The sequence below is a fragment of the Lathamus discolor genome, chromosome 4 (assembly GCF_037157495.1).
Source record: "Lathamus discolor isolate bLatDis1 chromosome 4, bLatDis1.hap1, whole genome shotgun sequence".
Lineage (NCBI taxonomy): Eukaryota > Metazoa > Chordata > Aves > Psittaciformes > Psittacidae > Lathamus > Lathamus discolor.
The window spans coordinates 34,347,476-34,371,929 of NC_088887.1; the positions used below are offsets into that span (position 1 = coordinate 34,347,476).

Genomic DNA, 24,454 nt, shown 5'->3' on the forward strand with positions numbered 1-24,454 from the left:
GATTCTTTGACATATGGATCAGTTGCTTTCTATCTTCATCCCTTCAAGTCACTGCCTTGAACAGTGAACAACACCTGCCTCCCCAAAGCTGCTGAAATCATTGCATCTAATCCTACCAATCCCACAGCCATTATTTTAGAATGATTCACCTGATTAAAATACTCCAGTGTAACAGCATAGGAAGCAAACATGGAGCACAGGCTGCAGAGTAGCCAGAGGAAAGGTCCTCCAACGAGCAGGTTTAAGTCCATTGCCTTACTCAGTTACAGTTTTAGTTTACAGTGAGTCGAAGGAAAGTGTCAAAAATGTTTGCACAAGCAGGGTCTGCTAAGCTTTCACCATTTCCACTTTCTAGGATTATAAGACACCCTCTTCTCTTGAAAGAAGAGGAAAATGCTCTAAGGAAAATGCAGATGCTAGACATTTCCTAAATAATGTAGTAAATTACTTTTTCCTAGCTCCCTTGGGAAAATAACCTTGTTGAAAGAAAAAGTGAGGAAGCAATATATTGTCTTTAGAGATGCACTTTCTGTGTCTTCAAGAAGCTTCGAAAACACATTACTGTAACAGCAAGCCTACCGCCTGACCTGAACACTGCTGAACACTACTCACATTTGCTTTCCAGGGAGTCAAGGAAGCTCAGCACATCTAAGGGTCTGACTGCTTTACCTTCTGTGTGCTGTCACAGCTCTAAACAGCAAAATTAAATCTCTCTGGCGTCTTTCTGGTAGAAAGCAGTTTACGTTCCGAATGTTTGTACTTTATATATATTGCTAATTTTTAAGCATAAAAGATGCTTCCTCCCACTCCACATGGAATCGGAAAAAATCAGTCATCTAAACCATTCAGTGGGCTAGGTTAAGTGTCTGCTGAATGCCTGCTGGTTGGCAACCATGATTACCCCCTGACATCAAACCAAAACAAGAAAGATCATAGCTCATCTCTACTAGACACAGGCTCTATCAAATGGCTGGACTTAATCCCTGCGATCATCAGCAATAATCTGATTCTGAACATGGGACTCTGCACACAGGACCAGTTTCCATAAAGAGAGAGATGGGTTTTTTGTTACTATGTACAAATCTCATGGTTGAAAAAACAGTGATCGCTCTGTGTAAACCGAACCACTGCTGTAATCTCCAAGCCCCAGAACAAACAAAAAATGCAGTGCTATATATTAGATACCACCAAGTGATAACTACTGGCAAACACTGACTGCTTACCATCAAGCACAGCAGTACAGGAAAACCCTTTGTACAGAAAGAAATCCAAGAGCCCCAGAGAATTTTAAAGGCAAGACTCAAGGAACTGTGTGTAAATAAATAATGTAATTCATTACATCAAATGTAGGTCATTGTACGTCAGTGACACTTCTCAAGCCATGGTCCAGTGTGCTTAATTTCTGGCTGAAAGTATGCTGGCTTGAAGGCTTATCAGCTGCCATCTGCATATCAATCACAGTCCTTCAGGGAACCATGTTCTGCTCATGCTTACACACCTTTCCCTAAAAGCTGCTATTGTTTCAGTGCAGATTTAAATATGCCATTATGCACAGTCATTATTATCCATCTATCTCCTTTTCTACCTTTTTTTAAGAAGTCACATGTATTAATCAGATTCTTGCATGGTATGTCATTAGGCAGGAAAATGGAAATTCAGAAAGGTCAGGGCATGAACCTATTCATGATCCTGCACTCGGCACTAAGCTTTTCATTCAGATACATAGAAAAACTCAAAATCCCTCATAGTTAATAGCATCAAGATAAAAGGCGTTCATAACAGAAGTACAGTATGTAGTGACAGACCACCCTTAATTCTTCAGCTTTAATTTTGTTTCCATCTGCGCTTCGTTCTCTTCTTTTCTGTGTCTTTGCTGATCTTTTACACTGACCTCTATTTTTAATAATCCCTTTCTGTCCTTCTTCCCCTTTAACCACACCAACTCTTTGCTCTCTTGTGGGCTAATTAACACACGAACAGATTCTGCTCTTTGCTTTCACCTGTGCAGAGTAGAATCAGCAGTAACATTGCCTTTACCTTCCCTTCTAGTCCAGTTTCACTGTTCTGCATGTGAAGAAGAAATAATACAAGCCAAGCAATAGCCTCCCATCTGCCTCAACAGGAAGAAAAGCACAATTTGCACTGTGGTGCTTTTCTATACTATTTTTTCTTGGTTTTATGGCTGTTGTTATAACAGTATATTCGCAGCACTCTTTGGTCCTGCAGGGCCTAGAAAAATAGGTTGCAAGGTCAGCTCAAAACTTATTCAAAAAGTCTCTTTCTTTGGGAATGGCTTGTAAGGGAAAGCAGTAAGGAAGAAAGAAAACTTGACCTTTGGGTAAGCCATATGCAGCTATCAGTCACACAACACTTTAGAAGTATTTAAACTTTTATATTCAGTGTCATCTAATGACAATGTGTTAAAAGCTGGTTACCAATACAAAAGAAAACTGCACATCATTACAGCGCACATCATTCAGTTGCTCATCATTACGCTTATTACAATTCAAATGAATTTCAGACTCAGTTTCAAGTCAGCTGACAATAAACAATTCAGAAAAGAAGGATCTTTAGAAAAGAGATCTTGAAGTTACAGCTGCAGAGGTCCATACAGCAGTAGCCTGTACTTTGTGAGCCCCTTAAAACTTCTCAGAGTTGCCATCGGTCCTTCTATTTTGCCAGCCTCTCAGAGATCATTAGGCAAGACACACACCACTGGAAAGCTTGGTTGCTTTTACTAGATGACACAGGTACACAAATAAGATAATCTGCTACAAATGCATAAAATGTGGCAACTGCAGAGGGCTGCTGCTGTCCTTGTCTATCACTAGACTGTAACACAGCTGTATCTAGTGGAGATGGCTAAAATCTTCATCTATAATTATTATTCAAAAGATTTCTTTCCAGTATGAAAAGATTTCTGTATATTTATTGTTGGAAGTTGAGCTTCTCTACTTTTCCCTGGAATAGATTAACCCAAATAATCGGATTTGCCTTGATTTAGAAATCTTTTTTCAGCTACCTTGGCCCCTAAAGGACACCCTGGAAAGTGTTTTTGGTCTCAGATACGTTATCACATTGAAAGATACAATGTAGGAGCACAACCCCAATTATTTGGCTGTCCCCCTGACAAACAAGCACATGCACACGGAAACTTCACAGAATTCAGTATTTCTGGCTCCAAACACAGGCACCCTCCCCTTTATTGAACAGGGAGTCTGACCTATCTGGACACTCCTTGGAAACGCTCTAGCAATATGTCTTGATACGTTTCAACTCCCAATTACTTTACAATAACCTGGAGGCATGACATAAAATTGCAGCCAGGGAACAGAAGATACTTTTGCCCAGCCATATTTATTACACACTTTGATTACTATGGACATCACTGTGTTCGCTGAGAACTAAGCATACAAACAAAGCAGTTTTGTCCAGGACAGCATACTACAAGAGCAGAAAATTCTCACTGCCTTAATCAAGGAATACACCTCTTAAACACTCTTTCTAAAAAAGTAGCTATTTTCTTTACATTAGAAAAGTAAAAGCACTTTGCTCTTTTCTTTAAAATATTGAATTTACATAAAAAAAGAACTGATACCTACATCAGTAAGTAGCAGCTGACATAAAGGATTCTGGTTCATCTACAAATCTCTGTATCCTAGTAATCAAAATTAGTATTAGAATCGAGTAATCAGAGACTACAAATGGACAGGTATATGAAATATTTACTAAAAAAAAAAAAAAAAAAGCTTCACTTGCATATATAGCTTCTCCAGTATAAAGCTGCCCTGCTTCCTGTCATAGGGGTTCTCCCATTCCTTCCTGTAAGGGGTGAGCTTCCTAGGATGTTTGTGTCTTCTATTTGTAACAGATAAATCAATTCAGCAAAAAGTTGTTCTCTCCTTTTTCCTTTCTTTTCCTTCCTTCTTTTCTTTTTCTTCCTTTTCAAACAAACACTATCAGTTTCCAACAAAAAGCCTTATCCACCTCAAACCATTATAATCATCACTGAGTACATATCTTTTTGTATTCTTGCTCTTTCACAGTGAGGTTTTCCCTCAAGACGGCTCTCATTTTTGTCGATGTTAATGAGTAACCAATAAATTAATTTTGTTAAGAAACTAGAAAAAAAAAATCAGAACTTGATGTTTTCCCAGTATTAAATGGTGAGATAAGAAGCATACCAAAGAAGGTGATCTAGCACACAATAAGAGAAACCAACAACAACAAAGCTACCCACACCCACACTAGCAGTGGCTATATAAACAAGCATATGCATTTCCTCAGAACGTTGACCATAGTGGAAAACAGCTTGATAGTTGTGTTATGTCTTGCATCCTATTCATCAGCACTGCCATTCTAAGACAGGTTTATCAACATCTACCATCTGAGTTTATGGCCAGATTATTGCAAAATTGATTATGGGTAAAACTCATCACAATTGTTTTATGAAACATGTGTGGGTTCTGTTTTTTAAATGCTCTTGCCATTAAGCAGCAGTTAAAACGTGGCAAACAAACAAATCTTGTAATCATTGTGGTTAAACTGGAGCAACGTTTTCTTGCCTCACTTTTGCCCTTGCATGACAGATAGCAGTGACCTGTAATCTAACCTGTGATTTCATCTCTGAAACTAGATATTTTCTGTGATGTGATCCAATATGATAAACTGATATTTTTAATAGCACCAGTTTTAATGAAATGTTTTATTTCCATTTAGATTTCTGTTGAATTAAGAGATTGTGAGATAATTAAAAACTGGTTTAAGTGTTGACATTTGCAATAGATTTTTTAATGATTGTAACCTAGTCAACCACAGTCAAGGTTTAAAATCAGTTTGGTGTTAAAATCAATATAGATTAACCAGAATGAAAAAATCTTAAAATAACAGCCATGATAGTCTGTTAAAATGTCACAGTTTCTTCCCTAAAGAAGGATTACAGAGATCTGTGTCCTATACTCCTTAATCCAGGGTGAAGGGCAGGATTGAGCCACTCAAAGATATCACATAGGTGGTAGGTACTAAAGCTCAAGTTTAAAAAAAAAAAAAAAAAAAATCAGATTGAGAGGATGCAATCTATGTTTACAAGAGAAAATATGCATTTTTTTTTTATAATACAGAAAGAATAAACTTTAAAAGAAATATTAAGATAATAACCCTGCAGGCATACACATTCTCTTCCACTCATACACACTGATATGCATCATGTAATAGCCTATTTTAAGTTAAAGCAAACACAACACACATCCATCCACTATTAGCATTAGACAATCTTAACCATAGTTCAGATAATTTTAAACATAGTTGTGCATCATTATATACAGAATAATGGAAAGCTTATTTGCATATTTAATTACAGCTCTGTCCTGACTATACTGCCTCAAGTGCTGATGAGTCCTAAAATTCAGGTATTACCCACTTCTCAATGAAGACACACTTGGTTTCAGTTGCTCAATGAAAAAAAAAAATAATATGCCATATCAAATTCCAAAAACACAACAAGGAAGTGAATTTACCAAGCTTAAACTATGCACCAGCAGTACAGGACAACTGATCACCAATTATATGGTGCTTAAATATCTACCAAATCCTTAGAAATTCTTTCGGTATATATATGTATATATATATTTATATTTCAAAAATAGAACAAGCTTATGTAAGGAATCAATAAAACACAAAGAGAAATAAAATCTATAAATGAATTATATAGAAACACAGCCATTTTCATCAATGCCACATTTGTCAGAAAGGTTATTAATATACTGATAAGCATAAACACATTTCCAAACATTGTAAGATCATAAACACAAACACATTTTTAAATATACTCTGCAGCAATATTTAACTCAAACTCTTTTTTTCCATTCTGCATTACCCTGGAACAATATATTTCAAATTTCTGCATACATAAATCATTTGTATGTGTAACAACAGCTGCGCTGTGTGTAATATATAATTTAGATATCTACCATACCGAAAATATTTTTCCCACACATACTTTTTCCCATTAATTTCTTACAATGTTTGTACTTTAAAATGTTGGATATTCTTTGCCTGAATTCCCTGTACTTCCTCAACAGTGCCTCACATTTTCTCACTTTGTCAGTAAATAGATTAATGTATATAACTGCTTTAGAATAGATTGTTTCATTTCATGTTCTGCTTGCAACAGTTTGCTGGGTGCTTAAGCTTCCAGTGTTATCTGTGAAGATATTTATCTATGAAGATATTTCAGCTTTAAGTGTTGTGAAAGTATAAATATTGATTACATACCCCATTAAAACATAACCAATCAAATTTAAATTCAGGATTTCTTCTTATCCATGAGTAACATATTACAAATGAAAAACAATTACAACCCAACGCATGCTTTATGACACTCAAATTTCTTTGGCATGTAGGCATTCCTTATTAAAGTTAAAATGTGAACCCATTGCCACAGCACCAGGAAGCTGGTTTTTATCTGGTATAAAACAAAAAAACATGTTATTTTCCCCTCAAGCATGCTAGAAAAAGCAGGGCTGTCTGAAACCTTCACGTCACACGCAGTTATAGGGATGCAGCAATGCTAATGTGCAATACATTACTGGAAGAATGACATACCATTCAGCTATAATTAACTCAAAATAAACTTCAGGCATTTTGGGGAAAAAAACAGGAACCATAGCTGCCATTGACAATTGGAAAAGAAAGCCATAACAGCCTACCTGAGACAAGCGAGACTGTGTCTTTCTCCCATGAGACAACAGTGATGTATGCCTCCACAGAGGAGGGGATAATGCACTTGAACACTGCTACATTGCCTCTCATGGCTTTCTGGTCCTCCACACGGACTGTATAGGGTTCCCGTAAAACTGAAGGTAGAAGAAGAGGTTTTGTTAAAACAGTCATAATCACACATCCCATCTACTTCCTTAGTTAGCCTTGCAAACTTTCTCAGGTTGTGAATTCTTTTCTCTCAGTAAATAATAGTTTTGCAAGGCTAATTACAAAGTCTCATGAAAGCAAGTCTTTTTGTTTCCTCAAAATCTGCATTTTATCATATTTCTGTATCGTTCTCCTGCCTAATTCTAAAGGAATGGGAGAAAGACTTCTGTAAGAACTGCATGCTTATACAGGTAAATGGTGTTCTGTCTTCTGTTACTTGTCTAGCTTCTCATGCCTTGTTTCCCATCACAAATAGTTTTCTCCTCTATCAAAAGGTACAAAGTACATGTAAGTACTCTGTGTGAATTAGACATCCAGAGGGTAGAAAAGAAGGTCAGTGTCATTTAGGATTTTGAAGAAGTGAGAACTGAAGGAGAAAAATCGATGGAGGTGACAGCCAGAGAGAAAGTGAGGTGTCTCAGAAACACAGAGAAGTGATAGCAGGTAAAGTAAAGAGCTACATACAACTGACAAACATTGAAAGAAATAGGTTAATGTTAAGAAAACAGAAACTATGATTCAGAGTTGTGTTAAAAAAACGTCACAGGGACACTTATATCCAGGATATATTTTTTTTTTTAGCATCTGAAAGAATTAATTTAATGGACAATGATAAAGGAACAACTGGAGAAATCCTTCACACTGAACTAATACTGCTGGGGTGAGACAGAGTTGCATTGCGTAGGAAAATGGAAAGAAGGAAAATCCTTGCACCAAAAAAAATCAGTGAATAATGAGTGGTAAAATATCCTGTGAGCAACAGTTAATGGAGAATGTGGTAGAGCAGAGAAGAAACAGATGCTGTCTACTACAAAAAGTACATAGGTAAGAAAGGACAAGCAGCAACATAGACTCTCCATAGGACCATAAGGTCAAGGTGCAAAACAAGAAATCACCACAGCCAACAGAGTTATAAATCTTGAGGTGGTGAACAAAGTTATGTGTCTTGAAGTGACAGTTTCAATGAAAATAAGGATGAATGTATTATAAAATGACATGTGTCTGAGACATGTATATGCCTGAGGGTAAAAGTAACTGGGAAGAAGACCACCACTGCAGCAGTGTAAGCAAGTAAGCCATGCTGAACTGCCACATTAATGACACTTTTTGCCTACATATCCTGCCCACAAACATATACCAGACTCTACCAATTATGTTTTAGCACATTGATTCTAGACTGAAGAGTCAATAAAACCTCTGCAGAGTTTACGAAAGTCTTTCTATGCAGCAGCAACACTGGAATTTCTAAATGTCAGCCCCACTTACAATGTATTTCAAGAAAAAAAGGCTGAGTACTGAAACATAACTTTAGTTTTCACAAACAGCATCGAGTTTTCGGATCCAGTGCTACCACTGCAAAAAGGAAGACTGAAGTTCTCCATCCCAAACAAGAACGTAGCAGAATAACAGTTAGGAGCTCTAGCCAAAAGTAAACAAATACAATTATATTACGTATATCTTTAAAAATAATTAAAAAAAAAAAATCTAATTTCTATGATATGATAAACATCACTAGGTTTTTTAAAAGTCAATAAGTTCTTTTTAATTAATGATTAAGTTTCTTAATCCTCAGTGCTGAACTGATGTCAGAAGCACCTTTAATGCAGTGACTTTAAAACAGTGCCTATGATAAAACACTGCACTATGATGAAGCAGCCCCCTAATCTTGTTCTACACTGGCAGGAATGGCACATAGATCATCTTAATGAGGCTGACATTAATGCTCATGATCCAATCACAGTTTACAGAAAGGGCTTCTTTAGCAGAAATATCCTAACACACTGCTAAAGGTTTTTGTATTCTTTCAGAACTGTTAGCCATTTTGAAAATCTGCCTGGTTGATCATTTCTGTAAAAGCAAATAGAGAAACCATATGTGGGGCACAAAAACTGGAAAGAGGTTTCTTTATTTCTTTGCTTAAAAACTTTACATTATTGTGATTTCAGAGGCCCCTTGGTTATTTCAAGATCATTGTTTTGTCAGTTCCCATGAATGACTTGCTGATATATCTTTTTTTTTATTTTAAATCCCACATCTCCGAGTCATGAATTTATATGAGAATTTCAGCTTTTATTAAAAAGGTATATTCTTCCCTGCCATGACTGCACAGAGGAAAGCTTGAGGATGAAATGGAGATATGCCCCTTTAATCACATGTATGACTGGCCTGAAAGAAGATTGGGTTGGGTGTCTAGGTGTGGGGTTATGTTTTTTGAGGTGCAGGGAATGCGTGTTGCATTATATGCAAAATTATATGCAAAGCCACAATTACAAGCACTGTGAGCTAGAACCCTTACCTCTCCTACTCATATTTTTGGGGAATCCCATAAATGAGCTTCAGACTTCCTCAAGCTGACTGTGAGAATAGGTAAAGCTGCATAAGTTTTTGTATGACTGTACTATGATTGGATCCTCCACTGATTACTTTTGTATTTCTAGGAAATCTTGCTGTTGGTGGGCACAGGAAGGAGGAGGAGATGGAGAAGAAGAGAGATTTGAAAAGGCTGGCCTTAATTAGCATCATTTTGGGGAAATCTGAAACTGTACTGATTTCACATGACCAGAAATTTAATTGAAAGTAAGACACAAAAAAATTATGTTTATCACTTCATATTTGAGCAATGCAGGATTTCTCAACTGAACATAAAAATACACTTTCTGTTGTGTTCAGAAGAATAGTATTTTCCTCATATTAGGGAATTACACAAGCCTTTGGAAAAGATACTTACTAATAACTATTGTCTGCCATCAGGAACAATGACAGCTCTGACATACAGTACCAGTTTCTATGAAGGAAGTGGACTTGTTTAACTTGTTATCCAAACCTCAAATTAACTGAGAAATCGAATCATACGGAGAAATAATGTATCAGAGGTAAAAGGCTAAAAATGGAACAAAAAGAGGTAAAAAAGGCATTTCTGACTTGGCCAAAAAGAGTTGCTAATTTATGAGTCAAGCAGCTACAGACACCTACTGCAAAGCCTTTTTTTTCAGGCCCTTCTTCCATTTGTGAGGTGTATTTCTCAAACAGAGAAAGAAGACTTCTTTCTGGGTTCCATTGGACCAATGCTGAGCAACAAACATAGCTGTATCCTGTGAACCACATCATATGCTTTCACAAGTAAATGAACACTGGTTCAGAGCTGTAGCTATCAACATTGCAAATATTCGCCTCCTTTACATCACCACATTATTTTGTCTAAAAAATGTTAAAAATGGAAACTAATACTAGTAAAAATGCTATGCAAGGGACACTTAAACTTGAGATACATTAGCAAACCCACAAAGGGCAAGAAAATATTATGCTTTCTTTGAATATAATTCTGCCAACAACTGTCAAAAGTGGACAACTTGCCCACAAATCCACTGAAGTAAAACCAAAAGCACAAAAACCAGAACCAAGTTCCAAACATATTTATACTATATTGTTACAAATCTTTGGGGTTTGGATTTTTTTGATTTGTGGACAGCTAAGCATTTTCAAAAGAAGCATGGATCATTATAGGAACTTCATGTATGCATAACGTTGCATATATGAATTGCTTCTACTAGTCACTTGCACAAGAAAACCCATTTTTCTAGAGTAAAATTTTAATAAGACATGAATTTATGAAACTTATTTTTTACTCTTGCCTTCTAATTGTCTACAAACTACAGATCTCTGAATATTAATTTATTGTTGAGAAGAAGAAAATACATTCTCTTATTTCAAGAGTCACAGACAAATCTACTTGCTTAACTGTTCAGTTTTCCCTATGCAACTCCTGTGAAGGCCTGTCTCTGAAGGAAAGATACTTCTCTGAAAATAAAAATAAAAATAACAAAACCCAAAAAACCTTAGCATAGCTCCATCAACAAGAGAGGTTATGAGGATTTGCATTAGGCAGGGTCAGCTCCCAGACTTGCTTTCATTTTTTTTTTGTTTAAATATTTTACTTAACTGAAATGCATAGACAAAACTTTCAAACAAAAATATTCAATCATGTGTTTATGTGTTGCAACAAAAACCTGATTTTGCTCATACTCTGATTCTCCGCTGGCTGACCCAGTCTGCACACAGTCAGTATAGAAAAGAGACACAAAACTATTATGCTCATTTGCATTTTTTAGTTTAACCAGAAAGGACCGACTGTGGAACCAACATCATTACACAGGACACAGGTTTTTCTCTCAAAATGAAGCACGAATACAAGCAAATGAGAAGGGATGTGACTGGGTAAGAACTCCTCTTTTCTTCCAGTCCCTTACAAAATCCAAAGACTGCATCTTTTTCTCTCACAGCTTTTTAATGAGTAATCATGGTCTGATTACTCATTATCAGTTCATTTTTCCTTATACTTGTGCAGAAGCCCAACTAATTACGATCTGTGGAAAACTAACTTTTCACCACCAAAATAAATCAAATCAGGGAGGAGCAGGAAGAAACCATTGTTTTACTTAATATTGTAAAGAGTGTAGAGGTTACAGTTCTGGCCTGTCTTCTTTGATTCACAGCTGCTGCTACTCTTTATCTGAAACACCCAAATTTTCTCCCTCCTCAAGCCTATTTGAACCCAATAAAAGATTATACTTACCAGCCTTAATGTGAACATCCTGACTTCTGATTTTCCCTGAAGGATTTTCAGCTGTGCAATAGTAAGTGTTATCATGGATTAAGTTATTAAAGCTTGAAGGAGGGAAGGGGAAAATTTGGAGAGTGCCATTGGGGTGGACGTGGCGGATCCCTGGGACATCGTAAATCTCCTCGCCCGTCGCTAGGTACCATCTGAGCGTCACAGGGGGGATCCCTGCTGCTGGACAGGGTACCAATGTCCCTGTGGTGCTAGCAAACACTACCTCTTGCAGAGATGCATTGACAAAATATAGACTGGCATGTAGATCTTCACTGAAAACTGCAAGACAAAAAAAGAGAAAGAACAGACCTTGAAAACCTAAGAAATTTCAGCTTCACACAAAACAATTTGATTGTCATCTGCCACAAAATCAATTACAATGCCTAAGGAAGGTAATCAAAATACCTGGATCCTAATGCAAGCTCTAATAAAATGTTTCTCTTTTTTTTAAGAAAATGTCACTGGATTAAGCACATTAAATGGTTTGCATCCAAAAATAAAAAGGAAAATCCCTTTCTTTATAGAGTAAACTGAAACAGATGAACACTTTAACATTTGGGGATGCAGTGTTCTTTGTGAGGACACCAAAAATCCAGCAGTCACCTACTTTCATGAAATTTCTAGCATCTAAATGTCTGCCTGAAACACAGGGAGTTTCTGTTAGTATTTTAAACTTCTTTTTACAGTCTTTCCGTGGCAAAATAAATAAAAAGAACTGAGCAATGATAAAATATCCATAATTCCTTAATGATAATACATATCTATAATTGATACAGACACAACTCAATAAATACATTATGTAATTTGGCTGGGTCTTTTTAATAAAGACCTAAAGACTTAGGTACAAAGCATGCTTATTGTAATCTTGATTCTGCCATCCATGTGATCATAGTTCCCCACCCAACCTTAAACCACAGATCCTGCAGCACTACAAAAACTCTGCATTGGCCAGGGCAGAAGGTTAGCCCTCTTTCTTCTGAACACTTCTGCCATGGGCTATGTAGCTATTACCTGGAGGGCTGGAAGGTTCCCCAACATTTCATTCAAAACACTTTCCTAACCTTCTCTGACTGAGAGCATATCAGTGTAAGGCACAGTTTCTGGTTTCCACTAAATGGTAGGAGATATTACCAATACCACCATTCTGCTATACATATGCAGGAGTAAGGTTTTGAAAAGGTAATCATAATGCGTCAGACCCAAGTGAGCATCAATGAGACATATTTCAAGGGGTTTTTTTTGCACAAGAAATAACTTGCAATCCTAACATTAAGACATGAAGTGCCTTGTGCAAATGCTTGAAGTACAAAATTTTTTCCTCCTCTCTTCTGAGATCTTGAGGAGATATAAGATGGGAAGATACTATCTTCCAAATAGCATTTTGGAATTTCCCATCAGGAGAGACGTCCTCAAAAGAGAGTATGACTGGCATTGTGAATTCCTAGAAATGAAAAAGTAAGAGAGCCACTCCTAAAGCAATAAGGAAGGATGTCTGGCATGCAGGAGGCAGACAGATAAATGGACAGCACAGGGCAGGATGAAAGGCACTTGGAGACTCGAAAAGAATTAATTTCAAGCACTGGAGCTGACAAGTCCCTGCATATAGATGAGAAAGGTGCTAGTAGAGAATAAAGTCCTCTGCAAGAAACAAACTCTTCCTAGTTAGTGCAGCCCTAGAGGAAACTTGGTTATCTATAAAGTAAAAATAGTCACAATAGAACTAAGCGTAGCAAGAAGCAGGGCTGAATAAGATGGTGCCACTTTTGCATAATCACACTTCTAATTATAGTCATACTTTGAAGCAGAGAACTGTATTGTTGGTAACATAATAGAGAACTAAAAAAAAAATAAAATTTGGCATTGTTCATCTGCTGTACAAGCTATTCTCTACAAACACAAGTGAAACAATCAACAGAGCATTTTAATTTCCATTGGCCAACAAGACATTCGCATAGAAGTAATAAATACAGTTCACATTTGCCAACTTTTATTATACTATACTGCTTCTTAGTAGACATTCATGTAAAAAGGGTAGATTTGCTGGCCAAGAATAAAGAGGTGAATACAAAATTGCAACTACCATAAAACTAGAGAATATCAGGGAACTATGCTTGACGCTTCCATAGAATCTAGCTTTCTAATCAAAATGCAGCACAGCTGAACTAGAGACTCATACTAGCAGCACATAACAATGAATTTTTCCAGCTGCTTTGTATCCCCTGTAGAAGCTTTCACTACTTTTGACAAACTTTCCATCCATCAGCCTATGCAATAGTGCTTCATTTTAAACCAGCATCTGGTACACATTCATCTTAATGGCAGACAGAAACACACTAAGATCCCTAGAAAATAATTGTAGTGCTATAATACACACACATATACACAATGCTGACAATCCAGATGCATTTTGTGCTGGAAAACAATGTCTGAGCTACTTGGATACATTCAACAACAAAAATGGGATTTCAGAATCTTTTATTAAAAAGATATTTCTTTATAACATAGGAAGAAAGTGATTAGCTGAGAAACAGAACCAGTGATCTATCAAAACCTAATTGAAACTGAGACAAGTCAAAGACAATATGTAATTATATGTTACTTAATGGTAAAATATGATCCAACTAAGCACCATATTTTGTAGTAAGCAGAAGCAAGCTCAGACTAAAAGTTGCAAAGGGAGAGTGACAGAGAAAGTTGATGAAAGTTACATATATATATATAAAGTGAAGAGAAATATCTAAAGGGAAAACAAGGAAACAAAACAAGCAAACAAAGAGTAAAAATAGAAGGGGGGGTGGGGAGGAGAATCAGACAGGTTCTACCAACTGCCTACATGATATTCTGAAAACAAGGTTTCTGAAGTCTTTTGTCTCCAGACCAATGGCTTAAATTCTAAGGGCCCAGGCAAACAGGCACGGGCCTAGCCCTCTCTACCCCGCTCTTCCCACAACCTGCTCTGCAGGAATGGACCTCTAGAACACCTCTAAGACAGAACTAAAATGGCCACACTTGGCCTGAACAGAGATGACAGCAGTATTTTCAAAGATATGACATCAGCTAGCAGTCCAAGGGAAGGAAAATCAAAGATTCCTCCTGAATAAGGCTTATTTATTATTGAGACAAATAATACGTAAGGGAAACAGGAGGAAGCTTGCGCCTCATCAGCATTCAGTGGATGCCCGAACTGAAATGCCAAGGTGACAAAGTGGAAGGATGGATACATTTTATGCAAGTTCAGTCAAAATTCCTTAGATCCAACTACTTGAAGCTATAAGGAGAACTGACAAAGTATAATAGCCAAGAAATTTTCTTCTACTTTTCAGGAGAGAATAATGCTGCTGCACTGTGCCTAGCAAAGTGCTGAATATGTCATCCTGATAAAAAATTTCTTTCAGCACTTGAGAAATCTCCTGTCAAGTAAAGTGGCTTATCTCAAGACAAGCTGGTCGGTGAAGCTGCAGGTCGATCACACTCAGAATGTGAGGCTGAGCAATATATAGCCAGTCTGGGTAGATAAAACCAGACTGGACAGAGACAGGTACTGAGATCTAGGCTGGGCTTTGTATTTACTGTACCTATTGGCATAGCTAAGATTGGACTTGCTTTTTTGGTTTGTATAGAGGTAACCTTTATTGTCTTCTGGCATGTCACTCCTTTCTCCAGGTCTCCAGGGGGCTGCAGCCCCTACATATATATATGCTGTGCACTTAAAGGTCTTCTATAAGGTCCTAGCAAATAACACTTGGGATACTTTTGCCTGTAAGGGCATTCATTTAGCAAGGCTTCATTGTATATTGCACAAGACAAAATAAGCTGAAGCTGGGTCTTTACAATCCTTTTTAATGGGCAGAAGGAGATATCACTAAGATGCAAGAGAGAAGATCCTACATTTAAACTACCTACTGGATCAGGCTTGGGCTTGCTCTGTGTAGGATCTTGTGCCCTGGAGGGATCAGCATCAGCTGCAATGAAGAGATGAAAAAAGATATGCAAAAGCAAACTGGCAATATCTGTCCGTGGGGAATCCTCCTCTACCCTTTCTCCACTTCTATGTCCCACTTCAGACTGCTTCACTTTTAAGAATCTTTACCATAATGATGCCAAACGCGAATACTTTCACAGAATTTGCATGTAACATAAAAATTTATATCTGTTCAACTTGGTGTCAGAATGCAATGCTGACGTTGTACATTTCATCATGTTTTAGTAAGTTTAAATAACATTTGTGATTTTTGAAGCTAGCTTTTTATGCCTCACAATATTCCAAATCCCTTTCTCCATATTCTGCAAGTGACCATTTAAAGCTCTAGTTTCCTCTTCAGTTCCTGAAAAAAATGAAATACTTTTGGGCAAAACAAAATTCAACATATTCAAAAATGTCTCTGAACAATTAATTGATACTTATTTATATTTCAGTTGCCTCCCTGTCCTTTTCAAAGGCTAAATTCTATCCGTGCAATGCTTATGCAAGGTGGAATTTTGGTCCTAAATGAATAACAATTTCAAAACAAAGGGAAAATTATTTCTCATTCATTTGATTAATCAAATCATGCATGAAATATTTATATAGATAAAATAAAAGATATGAATCAAAGTGAAAGTCTAGAGCCAAGAGAGTACTGAGGTTATTTAGATAAAATAAAAATCAAAGTAGAAAAGATAAATTATGTAATTAAGCAGTTGACTGCTCTCTTGCACAACAGCGGGTTTATAGCAACAGCCTTAACTGTCTTACAGTGGAATGTCACGTTTGCCACAGCCCTGGACATTAATATTTCCTCTATTTTTCCCCTCAGTGATGTTGTGATTGATGAACTGGGCAATGATCAAGTATGTTCTTTAGATTTAATACCTTGCATAAGGTGTCACCTTAAAATTTAAGAATTTCTCACTGTTAAATGCCAGCAATGTAGAGGAAACCTAGAAGCAAACCCAACGAGTACAATGAAAAAACATTAATAATAATAATAATAATAATAATAATAATAATTAAAAAAGGCAGTATAGAATAAAGTCTAAACATTGCCTCTCTTGGAAATCAGTGACCCAAGAACACCCATTTTTCATAAAGCTCTTTCCTCGCAATGACTCTTACAACCTGCTGTTGGAATGGAAGATGCCTGGGACCACTTTGTACATTGATGGGACAACACACTCCAGCAAAAGCTGACAGTTGGAAAATCATGCCTAGGCTGGGAGAGCAGGTTTTCTGAGCCTTTTGCACAGGTAATTTAAGACAACAAGCACTGCCTAAAATGCAGTTTAGCCCCCATTTTGGTGGGGCAAATCACTCACTTCATTTGGTCCTTCATCATCAGGCAAGAAAACATCATACTGATCATAACCCTTAAAAACATACAGCTACTAGGTAGAATTTATCATTCGAACAATTTTGCACCTCATTTTATTTAAAGCTAAAAAAATATGCACATCTACAGCAGAATATCCCACTTGGCATTACTAAAATATGCATTTGCTTTGTAGAGGTGCAACTACTCTGTGAAATTTTGGACCCAAATACAACAAAATAATTGAGACATTTAAAGAACAGAATTTAAGCCCCATTTCCCATATGTCCAGTGAAAAAACCTGAAATCCTCATTACCAGAGGAAAATAAAATATTGATTATTCCTTGCAAGGCAAAAGAAAGGTACTGTAAAACAATTTAATGGAATTAATGTAAAAAGCAACCAATAAAACCCTAAAACATTTGTAATAAAATGGCTGAAGACATCTAAACAATAAATTATGTTTAAGGAAACTGAATTAACAGGATCATACTGCAGGTTAATTACGCTGTCGACATCCAAACAATTTCGTATGCTAGGATAATCTTTCTTGCATAAACAGACATAGAGAACTGATAAACGAAACATTTCAGAGTGCCTTGCCTTTCAAACCTGTAGAAGAAGCATTACAAATGCAATCACAAATATGCAGATTACTCAGTGCAGAACAAAGCCAGAGAAAGGCAGTCTGGGTGGGTGGTAGGGTGCAACGCTACCAAGCTATGTGACTGTTTAGGATGATTTTTTATTTTTTTTTAAACCCAAATACACCTTTTCTCCTTTCCTTCAATACATATTCCCTTAATAAATTAAAAGCCTTTAAAAGGAAGTAAAAAGTGATTAGACACCTACAAACAGTAACGTTGTTCTCACTACTCAATTATCAAGTAACAGGCTATGCAAAGTGACCTAGAGAAATTACTTCAGCTATTGTGAAAAGATCAGAGTGATGAGGCATTACAATAATCCATCTGTGATCATGTCTCCCTCTAGGGGTTTTATCTAATGACTAACATACAAGGTTGATAAATATCATAAACTTTATTAGAGTAAATGTAAAACAAATGTCCTTTTACAACTTTGGCTTTGATTCTGACTCCAGGCAGAAATTTCATTAGTCCCCTCTAAATCTGTAAGGACTGAATATTCCTCCCCATTTGAGGGGAGGAAGAGTAAAACACAACTCACGCAAGGAATAAGTTTCAGGTGGAGGCAGGATAGGTATTTTTAAGATCAGGGAAACAACACTGGATAGAGATGCTCTGACCAGACTCCAAAGTCTGAAAGAACTAACAGAACAAAGAAAACAACACCAATGAAAAATAATGAGCACACGCTAAAATCAACACAAAACAGCTTTAAAATGGAAAACAAAATTGTCAATTGCACAAAATTATTTAAGATTACAAATATAATTAACAAAAAGGTGAGTATATTAAACTACTATATTAGTAAAAATAAACACAAAAGGACAAATTAAACACCACCACCTACAATAGTTTCAAGTCAAGTCAACAGTGCAGTCAAAGGAAAAACATTTGTTTTTTATCAGCCAGTTTGATGTTCTTGTTAAATGTTACTTTCTTGGAAACTGCTGAGAAAAGCAGGGGGAAAAAAAAAGCCCAATTTTTAGTCTGCAGTTATCTCCTGCAAAAAGGAAGGGAGCTCTGCACTGGTCAGATCACAGGTGTTCATGAGAACAATAGGCAGAAAAACATCTTTGTGTTTCTCACAGAAATATGTATCTTCCAGCAGCAAATGCTGAAGCATCCATTGTTCTGACAACAGAGATTTTTTCTGATCATTCTTACACAGGCCTCATAAAAGTGTGAAGAATGTTTTTCACCAATTTTTCAATTACAAAATACTCACTTGTGCAAATGTGAGCTTTGCATGGGTAAGCTGCTTGTTGAGTCCTTGGCAGGCTGAGATGCTGGGCTTGAAGTGAGCACCAGCACCTGCAGTGGCCTCAGTCAGCACAGGGAAAGGAGGGAGACCCAGTGCACCTCTGAGCGGCAATTTGAAACCTGAAATCTCCAAATTTGAACAAAATGCTTTTTGACTTTTCTTTGTGGTGGCTACCAGAGACCGTCGTGAAGCCAGATGACAGAGGGAATCCTAGCTGCTCCCTGCCAGGCATTCCTGCCAGACTTGACATCCAGGTATAGTGGCAGAGGAGTGCCCGGGACAAACATAATGGGGAAGATGGAATCCAGGAATAAGGAGATAAGGGACAGTTGCAGGCAGAAGCCTTTCCTCTGCCCCTGGACCTCCTCCTCCTCTCACCTTCTGAGGAGAGAGCGTAATGCAGCAAGGAAGGGTTTGTAATATCGCTGGGATGGAAAGCCTTGACAAAGACCAGGACAAGTCTATTAGTTATTTATGCTTTCATTGTATAAAGAAAAGCTCTGAGAGAATGAGGAGTGTGTTAATTTGCAAAATATAACATTCCAAAATTGATCTGTACAAAGAAATCGAGCTATTCACTAATTTCACTCTAGCAGGTGCCTGTTTTGAGTGGTCACCCCAGAGATTTGGCTTAACACACGGTAAAATAAAAATTTGAAGTAAAAAACATTTCTTGGATGTTTGACTTTTGGATACTGAAACAGTCTTGTAAATTGTTACAATTGCTACTGCAGTACAACGCAATGGGAAAAAAGTCAAAGGAAGAATATAGTCTACAGCAAGCATGGATGAGCTGGTTAGTTTTTGTACTGTTCTGATGTATATAATTGCATAATTGGTATCATTCAGAAAGCCAAAATTATTTCCACAGTACATAATTTCCCAGTGTTGAACTGCTTCCTATGTAGTATGGTGTGTAATGGTAGCCAGCATTTTAAGGCTAAATAGTATAAAATTACAATGTGTCCACCAAAAGGAACAAAAAAAGAAATTATGCTTTTTCAAATTGCTACTCTGATTCAGTGTGCCAATGCTCAACCTTTTATTCCAATGGAGTATTCATTTGAATCAGTTTCAAAATCAGAACCACTAATGAGGATAATTAAGTATGCAATTGTTTTTGCCTACAACAAATGATCTCTACAGAAAAAAGCACACAGTATTACATCATTATTCTCACAGGACAGAAACTTCCATTAAATCAAAGCAGTCATCCACAATTAAAAGAAAAGGTCCTCAGGTGAAACCACAAAAAGAAGCAGAACTCACAAATGAGTTGGATCTCTGGAAAGGAGAGAAGTGTGGGTTTTGGTGGAGTGCACTGTGGAGACCTGAGTGCACACAGAAGTGCTGAGTGGCAATATACGTGAATGATGGGAGCCTTAAACCAGCTAAAAATGAATCATCACTTTGTGATTCAAATGCTTACTTTTAATTCTGTGCTCAATAATTGACTGAATGAAATAGCAGATATATATGTGGGATAGGTATTCCAGTTTGGGCTAAAACTGCCAGAGTGAGATGTGTAGGTGAGGTTTTTCCCCTTATTTAAGTGCATCGGGACAAACTGAAAACCAAATAAATAAATAATTTTCAACTTGGGGGTAAAAAAAAGTGTGTCTTTGCTCCTCAGCGAGAGTCCAATGCATAACCTCAACTCCACTCGTTCCATAAAGAACACATTGCAAGGACACCAAAGGCAACCAGACAGAAATAAGAGCCTTTGATTCATTTTTTCTCACAAAAAATATTTGATGAGCAAGAGAAATAAAGATGATTAACTGTGTCACAGGGTTCTGAAAATCTGAATTAATGAATATTTGTTTATCTGTTTTTCACTGATTTACAAATCATCACTTTTTCCATAAATAGAGTCATTACTTCCAAAGTTTCACTGGTTGAGATCTAGCAGCTTTCAGTCTGGGGCTTGCCTACAAATGCTGCAGCTGACCTAATACTTTCTCATAGCACCCCGCTGCCCACCTACATCGTGAAAACAGACAGGACACCTTCTTTTTTTTCCTGTGAGTGACCCTCCACTTGCAGTGAGAGAGTGAACCCTATTGCCAGAATTAGTCTCCCATCAAACCAAGCAAACCTTTCAACCATTAAGCTAAAAGAAACAAGAGGAGTTGAAACCCCCAAAATGTCAAGAGACTTGCAAACCCCAACTTCTGAGTTGCATTATACTACATCACAATCACTACTGAGTATCCTCTAAAGTGGCCCGCAAATGTTAAGTCAGCTAATTCCTCTCATGAGCTCAAGAAGCCTCCTGCCATCAGCAGCAACAATTACATGTTCAGTGGGCTCCTGCATTTACAACCCAGAAGCAATCTTTGTTTCACAACTGAAAGTTGACTCTGGTAAAAGTTTCTATAAATCCAAAACAGGTTGAATATGTACCACAGAAAGATCTATTCCAAAACTATGAGAGGAGAGAAAGGGGAAGGAAAACAGAGGGAAAGATCTGAATGATGCCCAGATGTATCCCACTCCCCCTCCATGCTCAGTCTCTTGTGAGGAAACACACTTTCTCCTTGAATGGACTCAGAGCTGGGAGAAAGAAACAAAATTATCCTGAAAGAAAGGTACAAATGGAGGCCTGGGATTCAGCTGAAGGTGCGCAGCTTCTACCTAGATAGCATCAGAGAGCTAATCCAGTAAGTACAAGCATGAGAGTTTGAAATGCATGCTGACAGGCATCAGCATATAAAGCATGAAGTTTTACTGTAAGAAGTCACACAGAAACACTGCTAAATACCTTGGTGTTAGAAGAAAATGCAGAAAGAAGTAGGTCAAAGCTTTGGTGGTATACTGTTTCCAACACTGACACCATTCTGCTCACTTGCTCATCCCTGCTAAAGGAAGATGCAAAATCTGCCCACCAGGGCCATGGATGTAAACCGAGCATCACTACAAATAGAGCAACCTCTGCAGCACTGCCTGAAAACCAGCATTCTTCCAGAAACTGCTAAAGTGTAGTACTTTTCTGTACTTCCTGACTAGGAAACATTGAACAAAACCTGTAGTCTTAATGGTCCCAAGTCGCCAGCATCACCACTGCTTATCAAGGGCAAAAATGTAGTGTTAACATGGTGTATCATTTGCATCATACATCATATAATATTGTGGTATAAGAGCATTTCCATTCAGGAAGCATAATTTTACTTCCCCCCTCTCCCCAATTGTTTCATCTCAAGCTTAACTGCAAATGATTTAACCAAGAGTCCTTTTTCCACAAGTCTGCAAAAGCAGAACAAGTTAGGGTACTTGAAAATACACAAATGTAAAAAATTCCTGAACTCCAGAAATGTCTCTGTGGAGCAGACTCTTGCCTGGATTAGCAACCGCTTCTATAGCATGACCACTTGGTATTTGGAGTTCCTGGTCTGCTGTACATTTTCAAACCTCTGTAGAACATGCTGCAAGTCTTACGCATTTTGCTTCACTAATGCTACTTCACAACTGTGCTAGATTTTTCCACCCATGGGGACAAGTTCTTAATTTGACTGTATTCTTTCCGACAGTTTGCCTGTCATATTAGACAATGCTGGCTGGGGCTGAGTCACAGCTACAGCCTAACTGCAGAACAAGAGCAGCCCTTCCTCATGTACCATACACAACACTACCAGAGGAACATGGAGTGGAGAGGGCATAGCTGCCTGTCTTGCTCAAGGATGAGCTCTCAAGTGATGCAGAGCTAAAAAAAAAAAAAAAAAAAGAAAAAAAGAAAAAAAGAAAAAAAAAAAAGGAGGGGGAGACGAAGGAAAAAGAGGGGGAGGGGGAAGGGGAACACAAAACCCACAAAACAATTACTTCTCGTCAGCACAAACAGCCAGATCCAATAGGTGTAAGAAGATAGTCTTACTTTAACAAAGCAAACAAAACTTGCACACCATACTGACTATTTTAATAATGAAATTGCTGAAAGATTCCTCAAGTGATTTAGCCCTAGTAAGCATCAAAATAAAACCAGTACTTAGGCAGGCACTAAGTAGCTCAAATACTACAACACAACAAGGCATAATGAAGAAAAGAATCATCATTAGTATTTGGTTATTGCTTGCATTTTTCCTAAGCTGCTTCTGAGATCACCATGATGTACTAATTTTCATTAAGTGAGATCTAAAAAAAAAAAAAAAAAGCAAAATGTACTGGCATTCATGACTATTGCTGTAGAAGATCAGAACTATGACAAATCTGAAACAAGTTTTCAGGATTTAATTTTGTTTCTTAACAAAACCAAACAAACTATAACTTATGGAATAACTTCAGTACTTGAACAACTGCAGTTTAGTACTCTCTTTTGTTATGGGTTTACTATATAATTCCTACAACATAGCATGCACAGAAAATATTAGAATTTCAAAGTAAACACAGTCCATTACATTTCTTTTACTCCATGAGAAACAAAATCTCATTGAAGATGGGTTTTGCTGGAGGATGAAAGGTTTAGGAAGAGATTAAATATATGTAATTAAAATTACAACATCTCTCTATTTTTGTATAGCATCTAAAATGGAGAAAAGATACTACCAACATAAAAATAAGTTCTCTAAGAGTATTTTAACATTCTGAATGATCCCAAGATGACATTCAGAGTTTGGAAATGGCAAGTTTAGCATGCTAATCAGTTGAGGAACAGAAATGCATATGGAAATATTATGAAGATGGTTACAGAATGAGCATAGAACAGACATTTACATTTTAGATACTTTGACAAAATGCCAGGCTAGTTTGCACTGAAGGCCTCTTTTCTACTTGAAAAATAAGCACATGAAATGCTGAGCCGCGACTTGGAAATTCCCGGGTTCTCTTTTAGTTCCCCCATCAGGCTTCCAGCATCACATCAAAGCAATGATGAGCCTCAAAGCCCAACATTAGCAAACCCCAGATTTCTTTGAGCTTCAGTGAAATTTGAACACCTAAATACCAGTGACAATTTGTGCTTGGGCCTTTCCTGGTTTTTTCCAATGATTTAAAATACAAATAATGACATAGCACTTCCTCACTCAGGTGCAGTGAGAAAAAAAGTCCTGGCACTTTCTTTGCAGCAAAATCTCTTCGGTTTTATAACATCATTAGATAAAGTAATATGCACCATATCTGATCTTATAAATGTCTACCAGTCCACTGCATAATGTTATCAACTTTACGTTGCAGACTCAGCCTTCATATGAAAGCATATTTTGTATGAAAAGCATATTTCTGTTCTCCAATTATATACACTAAAATACTTGGTCTACAGAAGCTTTTTAATAAATTAATCCAAAGATATAACAAGTAGCCTCAATGACCTACAGTGAGGGACTGACCCAAGTGAAATACTGTTCAATAACTTACACCACTAAAGTAACAGCAATATGTATCTCTCACTACATCATTGTAAACTCAGTCTAAACAAATCTGTTCCCTTCCAGCTTCCCTAGCCGAATACTTCAGAAAGACCATGCCTTAAGAACAGCTGCACTCATTTATTTTGTTATCACTTTTGGCAGTAGGATGACAATGTTCTACATAAATCTTAGTGAAAGGAAAAACAATCCTTAAGCCTTCAGTTTCTTTAAAAACAAACAAAAATCAATACCATATTTTTCATAACAGTAGAACAGAATGTTATGCCAAATGTCCATATACCCATTATTTTTGCTCCTAAAGTGGCTGATAAAAGATGTTCAGGGAACAATCCTTTCCTAGTGGTGACAGCTAATTTCA

The 24,454-nt window shown here is 37.1% G+C and overlaps 1 protein-coding gene across 1 annotated transcript in view; it reads right to left on the bottom strand.

Annotated features, from left to right (window-relative positions):
• LOC136013373 (cell adhesion molecule DSCAM-like) overlaps positions 1 to 24,454 on the bottom strand; it is a 93,925-nt gene that overhangs the window by 69,381 nt on the left and 90 nt on the right. Inside the window, exons 2-4 of the mRNA XM_065677132.1 lie at positions 18,017 to 18,117; positions 11,501 to 11,818; positions 6,708 to 6,854 (exon numbers count right to left, since the gene is read on the bottom strand). Of these exons, the coding sequence (XP_065533204.1) occupies positions 6,708 to 6,854; positions 11,501 to 11,818; positions 18,017 to 18,117 (566 nt within the window). The remainder of the gene's footprint in view (positions 1 to 6,707; positions 6,855 to 11,500; positions 11,819 to 18,016; positions 18,118 to 24,454) is intronic.